At 49.7% G+C, this 6,907-nt stretch overlaps 1 protein-coding gene across 1 annotated transcript; it reads right to left on the bottom strand.

Annotated features, from left to right (window-relative positions):
- Positions 1-343: 343 nt before the first annotated feature.
- On the bottom strand, positions 344-5,041 carry LOC144169694 (heme-binding protein 2-like). Its single transcript, XM_077698991.1, has 6 exons — positions 4,914-5,041; positions 3,368-3,428; positions 2,760-2,831; positions 2,506-2,635; positions 1,799-1,979; positions 344-644 (listed from the first exon to the last, which is right to left on the bottom strand). Exons 2-6 carry the CDS (start codon positions 3,407-3,409, stop codon positions 473-475), a joined length of 597 nt encoding a protein of 198 aa, XP_077555117.1. The 5' UTR covers positions 3,410-3,428; positions 4,914-5,041; the 3' UTR covers positions 344-472.
- Positions 5,042-6,907: the final 1,866 nt, after the last annotated feature.

Here is a 6,907-nt window from a genome sequence, read left to right on the forward strand (position 1 = left end):
TGAATCCCCCGAGTGGCGTTCGAAGACCCCCCATTCTGCATCACGGGATAGATACCTAGCCATCTCATCGAGACATGTTATCTCATATCGCTTCATAGAAGCGCGAGTGAATTTTGCGTCAGCTGAGTGTCTACGGGATAAGACAGGGTGGCCACAATCACTCCTAGCCTTATCTCTTACAGACACGAGGTGTCACTAAGAGGTGCACGCCGCCAAGCCGCGTCCCCTTTTTTTTTTTTTTTTTTTTTTGTACTGGAGGTGACGGGCGCAGTGTGGTGTATGTCGCGAACGCGCGCTCCGATGTAGTGCGCGGAGGGCAATAAATAAATAGCTACGCCACATCGAAACGTGACTGGGAAGAGGAGGCGAGTTGAGCAGCGGCTGAGAGGCAGCCAGGAACAAGGGGGACGACGCGGTGCCTCTTCAGCCTTCGCGTCGGTGAGAGATCGTGGAGGATGGGCGCCTGGCCGGCTCACTTCATGCTCAGCCATATTTCGTTGCGGCGCTCCAGGACCCAGAAGATGAGGTCGTAGCGCGCCACGTAGAAGTGGTCCAGGTTGACGCGCCGGTCCTTGCGCATCGCCTGCATGAACTCCTCCGCCTTGCTCAGCCACTGCTGCTCGTTGGGCTGCCCGCCGAACACCCTGTCACGGAGGAGAAGCCGCAAACTCTTTGTCTCGACCGTATTCGTGCCCCATTTTCTCACCACATTCGTCGCGTATCGATGGATGTAGCCTGCTCAACGTTCTCTTTATCTCTCAGGAACACGCGTCACTTCGGTCGGTGCTTTTAAAGCTCCTGAAAGTTGGGCAATTTTGTGATAGCGCACGGGTTTAAAACGGACGCGAGAAAACTTCACATTCGGAGCGTGCTCCCAGCGCTGACTGATGAGAGAGAACTTGAGACCTTGCGAAGCACCTTGATAGCCGATTGCGATCAGACCAAAAATCCATTGAAGGACAGATGCTACGCTTCACGCTAAAAATGAGCGAATAAGTACAGTTAGGCAGGACGGCCAATTTGTAAAATGCAGGGAATGCAAGGCACGGCAACAGCGGTGGTGCTAAAGCTAGTACAGACGCTGCGACTTCACCCAGCCATGACAAAGTCTCGTGAATCCCTGCGAAAATGTGCTCGCCATTCAGCTCCATGGTTTAAAAGTTGCCCCCCAGTCTTCCCTGCTGGGCCCTCGGTTCCATATTGAATTGTTTTTTTTTTTTGCACTAGAATACAGTGACTTTATTCGACAAATTATCTGGTAATAACTAAATAAAGGTTTTAGTCACTGGTCAGTGATGCCGCCAATAGCTGCAATCACTTTCCTTGATACATGCCCGTGCGTTGTGCTCATTGCAATTCCCAAATTATGTCCCACGGCAAAGGAAGTAAAGGAAACACACCCTGCATATAATGTATACCACGAGGCGGTAGGGGGCTGGAGTATAAGGTTAGAAAATTTGGGGCAAAGAGCAGATTAAGGCGACCAACACCCCTCAGAAGCCAGTGGAAAAGGCCTTTGTCGTGCCGTGTAGGGACCATGCGTGTTGGCTGGTGATGATTTTGATGATGCTATCTGGGAGGACCACAATGAACGCAAAAGAGAATCGAGCAGCCATTTCATTCTAGATTCCACACAGGCACGTCAACACACAAAGGGACCCAGAAGAACACGTGCACCTGGTTCAGTGTGAATCTACAGAATGGCCCGCCGCCGTTAGTACTACCACGTAGCAACCAAAGGCGTGCCAGCCGGTAAACAAGCGGCGCAGTGCAGCAGCACCTGAGCGGGCTCGCTTACTTGACGACATATCTCCGCGGGGGCTCGACGGTGACGCAGATGTCCTTGTCGTTGGCTTTGGGCGGGTTCATGTACAGGTTTGCTGGCAGCGGAAACGCCATGGTGTAGTTGGCGAGGCGCCGTCCGCTCGCCCCCCGGCTCACCAGGGTCCGGTGCGGCGTGGTCAGGTCCACCGTCACGTCTGCCAAGGGAGGCGTTCCACTCTTAGCGCAAGGTCGAAAATTTCCTCACGCGGTAACAAGGGCACTTGAAAATGTAACTAGCTAGCTAGATAGACTCCGAGATTTCTTTTTTTTTTTCCACAGCTGCAAGACAGCCGGCCGACTTCATAGAGTAACGTGTAATTGCAGAGATGATCATGCCCTTTTCCCTTCTGCTACAAACCGATCACCCGATTTCAAGGTAGCGAGGACGTAGCAGTCACGCCAAAATCCGTGGCACGTTGCATACTTATGCGCTAAAACTAAAGAAAAAAATTGAGACATCTAAAGGAGGAAAACTTTTAACCACTTCTATAAACGGTGACACCGTGGGATCTTATGATGAAACCATCAATCCTGCTATATAGCCAGGCGACAAGGTAGTCATATAACTATAGTCCCTCGCGGTTCTTTAGCAATAATTTAAGGGCGTTCAAGCAATCTCTTAGCTTCCGAGTCAGCATAGTGTAGAGGTAAGAACAACCGGAAAGGGGGCGAACGACTTACTCTGGTCGTTGAATCCCTGGATGTAATAGATAAGCTTGCGGAAGCTCATTCGTTTAGCTTCAAACAGTGTCCTGGCCTGTGTTGTCACACTTATCCACATCGTTTCCGGGTACTGCCGCTCTTCGTATTCCTGCGTGAATGTAAGAAACCCGCTCTCGTGTACGAGCAAAGATGTTGTCTAGGCAAGCGCAGACGAGCGTCGTACAAGCTTTGCACAAGAACACGTAAGACCAGTTGGCTGACTGAGCACTTACAGCTTCATTGGAGATCACCTCGTAGTCAATGCACTCAACACCTCTCCAAGTGCAGGAATACGCAGCGGCAACCTGACGCGGGACAGAGGTTAAGAGCAGCAGTCAGAGCCATGTCACAGGTCCATCCGTGGAACACTTGTAGACGGAAGATCGCAAGTTTTGTTCAAGAAGAGGGGGAGGACATGCCGAAGAAAGTCTTCCGTGTGCCTTCCCCCGGAAGCTAAGGGAAACAGTCTTGGTTCCCCGCGCGTCGGTCCTGAGTGCGGTGTAACGGAACGATTTACTCCGAGACTCATGAAAGGCAGAGTGACCGAACCCTGGGTATACGAAAATTCTAAGTACTTGAGAGGGCTCCTCTGTGCGATTTGATGGTGCTTTTCAGCTTGACAAACCTAGTAGAAGATAAAAGTTTGATCGCCTCAGTAACCAGTGAACCTAAGATGTGGCCTTCCCCAACCCCTTCGAGAAATGCGTGCCTGCTCTGGGCACCCCTCCGTGCGTGGGAATATTCAGGAATGCCCGAAGTACGCGGTTACTGAACCTTCCAGAGGTACCTAAGACATATGATTTTGACCGTAATAGACACCGATACAACAGCACGAGCTTACCTGGATAGTAGCCACGGCGAATACCACTCTCAGTGCTCTCATCCTTATTTTTTCAGGTTACCTGCAAATAGGAAAAAACCGTGTTAGTTGCGTTGTAGTAGCGTCTACCAACAAAGGAACTAAACTTATTTCGGAAAGGTACGAACCAACTTCTATTTGTCTTTGGCTCCATTACTTTTCCCCGTATTATTTTACATGTCAATGCTAATTGTGCAAAAGCAAAAAAAGACACTGGTGCACAGAGGAGCACTGCAGGTGCTGGTACAGCAACGTAATCTAAACGTATCTTTGAACTTGCCATAAGAATCTCTTGCAGCCACAACAGGTGATCTTTTTTTTTTTTTTTTTTTGGGGGGGGGGGGGGGGTAGACCTTGTGCTGACACGTGTAGTTATCCCCTGCGTTTTACCCACGACACACAGCTTTGAAACAGTCCTTTTCTCTGACCCACCCACTTCTCTCGCTTCCATTTCAAGACAGACACGACCGACTCACCATTAGGCGCAAGAAAACAAGTCGCAAAAACAAATCGGGCCAACTTTGTGCTTGCATATGTAGTACCACTATTGTTTGCTGTGTTGGCACAATGGATAAGATAAAACACATCAAAATATTACGAAGCTTTGTCTCTCTCCTTTGAAAGTTCCTCCCACACAATAGCAAATGCTAAGTGGAAAAGCCCCATTGTTCAGGAGGGGGATGGGGGTGGTAAAGAAACGTCACAAGTTAATCTGAGTATGTCTTAGCGTTGCTCCGGTATAGTATGCGCACATTTTGCTTTGTAAAGTAGCTGCCAACCTAGGAAGCGCGACTCTATGCACATATATAGCTACTAAAAGTTCGACGTCTATTTCTGCATCAGTGTATATAGCTATCAATAGCAGTGCATTTCTGGTTTTTAGCAGAAGAATACGAAAAACAAACAAACATGTAAATAATATACGGTTCACCCCTGGTGACATCTTTCATCTTTGCTCGTCCTTCATGGCAAAAAATCGAAATGATGAAAGGACAATAGCTACGTGGGCTTACTCATCTGAACACAGATTCACAGGGCTGTTTCCATCTGTTAGATATTCTAAGAGCAGTTTGTAGTTAGCCGACGCCTTGGCTATCATCTCACTTTTGGCGGGGAACAAACTACGCACGGGCGCCGGCCAATCGCAAACTGCTCTTTCGATATCTTACATTCGAGCAGCTTTGGGAATCTGGGCTTACGGGAACAAGAAGTGGCAAAGAAACTGCGTCGCTAGAGCAGCTTGCTCACTCATATTGTTGCAGCCTGGTTTTCCAAAAAGTGAACAAAATACGACAGTTCAAGCACTCCTATGCGTTTACATAATTTCGCCATCGGTTGAGTTATTTTTTTAATTCGCCTAAATAACTCGCTGATTAGAGCAGTAATTGACCCTTTCTCCTAATTGGCGAAGACACAAAGAGTACGTTTCCGGTGCCAATCACGGATGGTTCATCAGGGTCGCTGTGGGGGCAGGCGCGCTCTAGTTTAGCGGCGGTGGCGGAGGCTATCGTGGAGTGTCGGGGCTCACCGTGTCCGGAAGAGGGGCTGTGCCGCGTAACGGTGTCGGCCGGATGGTCTTTATAGGCGTGCACTCGCCCTTGCCCCTTGCGGAAGGGTGACCAGCCACCCCGTGGCCGTGATCCCGCGCAGAAACCGGCTGACCCCCAACTGGTCCGGGAGGCCGTTTTCTCTCTCGACGCCCCTGGCGCAGCGCGCGGGGTCGATGCACCGCGCGTCAATGCGCCGACGGAGGCACTGGAGCAGGGCTCGCCTTGAACTTGTCGCCGGAAAGGGTTCCCCTCCTGGCGAGGGAGCAGCGGTCGGACCCCCCGCCGCATGACCGCCGCCCCGGCAACAGCTGCGGCCCCCGATCAGCCGGTCGGCCGCCAAGGCAAAGTGTAACGGCGGGGAGGGAGGGGCGTCTTTCTCAGCTGTTGCTGTCAATTAGCCCCCTGGACACGGTGTGGACAACAGATAGGCGGAAAGAGTGGCGACCGAGAGTACGTAGGCTTCGCTCATTGAACCTTGCCTCGGCCCGGAAGAAGAAGGCCTGCTGGAGCTCGAGGGTGGCCAGATTCATCCGGACAGCCGCGTCTTTTGCTCGAGCAGTTTTTGTTCTCAGGGTCACCGCGGCCGCTCCGCTTCCTGGCCGTCTGCTTGCTTTGTCTCTTGTTCTCAGCCCTTTGGCCGCCAAGGATGGATACGAGTGTCTCTTCTCGTAACACCGCTAAAGGAAAGCAGAGAGAAAAAAAAGTTTATCACACCGAACCTATACAGCAGAGTCCTTTTGCGCTGTTACCGCAATTAAAGCCTAGAAGCTCCCCTTTCTTCAGCTGCTGTATGCTCTGCGCACACCAGCTGCCACCAAGTAGGTGCAGAGAGAAGGCACTTTAAATGCACCCCCCCCCCTCCCCTTAAATAAAAACAAGAAAAAAGACTTCACAGCTGCTTTTAAGTTGGGAATTCGTAGGAAACATGCACGCAGTTGTCATGTGGTCGTGTTCACATAACTTTTACTTTGCTATGATTTTATGTGGGCATAACATTTCAACACAATGTTACGTGGCTGCGATTTCGTGTCCATCTGGTACATACTCACCAGGAACGTCCCAAGAGGGAATCGTGCACGGTAAGGCCCTATGACTTCTCATTTATGGTTTTTCTTGTAACAACTTCAGAAACAGCTTGCAGCGTTCGCAAGGTTTGCTTCCACCAGCGGTTAGTATAAAATGCCGGATGAGATTATCCGACTTTTTTTTTTTTTTCAGGTATAATTAAGACTTCACAGCGCGCTCGCGTTCGCGAGTACCAATAGACCATGAGAAAGGTCGGCAACCGAATGATGTTACGACTTGACGTAAGCTGTCTCAACCTCAAATAAACGCATGGTGCAACCTAAAATAGCTACACCTGGACCATGCCGGCAGTTACGGGAAGAAATTCAACCTTGCTGTAGACAAATTTCAGAGTCAAGGGATGCAGAAAATGGTATTCAGCTCAGTGCGTGTGTTCAGCCCCCCACCCCTTCCTCTCTTCCTCTTGTTTTTTTTTCTTGTTAAGGTTAACATCACCTAGATAATAAAATTCACGGTGTAACGTGTCAAAGCCATTAAAAGGGCTATAAAACAGGCCATCACGTAGGTATCCAACTTAATCTATAGGGGGCGTTTCACCGTGCTCTAGACATTGTACTCTCGAGCTGGCCATAAGCAGAAATTTTATCGCTGGCTTATAATCGCACGGTGGCCGTCCGGAAGCAGAAGAGTTCCAAAAGACTATAACTGGGGCAGGGATTCTTGGAGGAGGTTAATTAGCAACCGAAACTCTCTCATATTAACTCTTGGAACGTCCCTACAGAACCAGTGACTTCGCATTTAGAAGCTGAAGCTCTAGTTAAAATACAAACGCTTCTCGACATATCTACTCTCAGTGAAGTAACTGTCACCCAACGACAGTGTCTGGAATGAAGCCAGTAGACATGCTACTTCTTCAGCCATTCTAATTATAATATAAAAATCCAGT

This window comes from Haemaphysalis longicornis, unplaced genomic scaffold, assembly GCF_048455015.1.
Source record: "Haemaphysalis longicornis isolate Haplotype H1 unplaced genomic scaffold, Haemaphysalis longicornis Haplotype H1 scaffold_1, whole genome shotgun sequence".
Lineage (NCBI taxonomy): Eukaryota > Metazoa > Arthropoda > Arachnida > Ixodida > Ixodidae > Haemaphysalis > Haemaphysalis longicornis.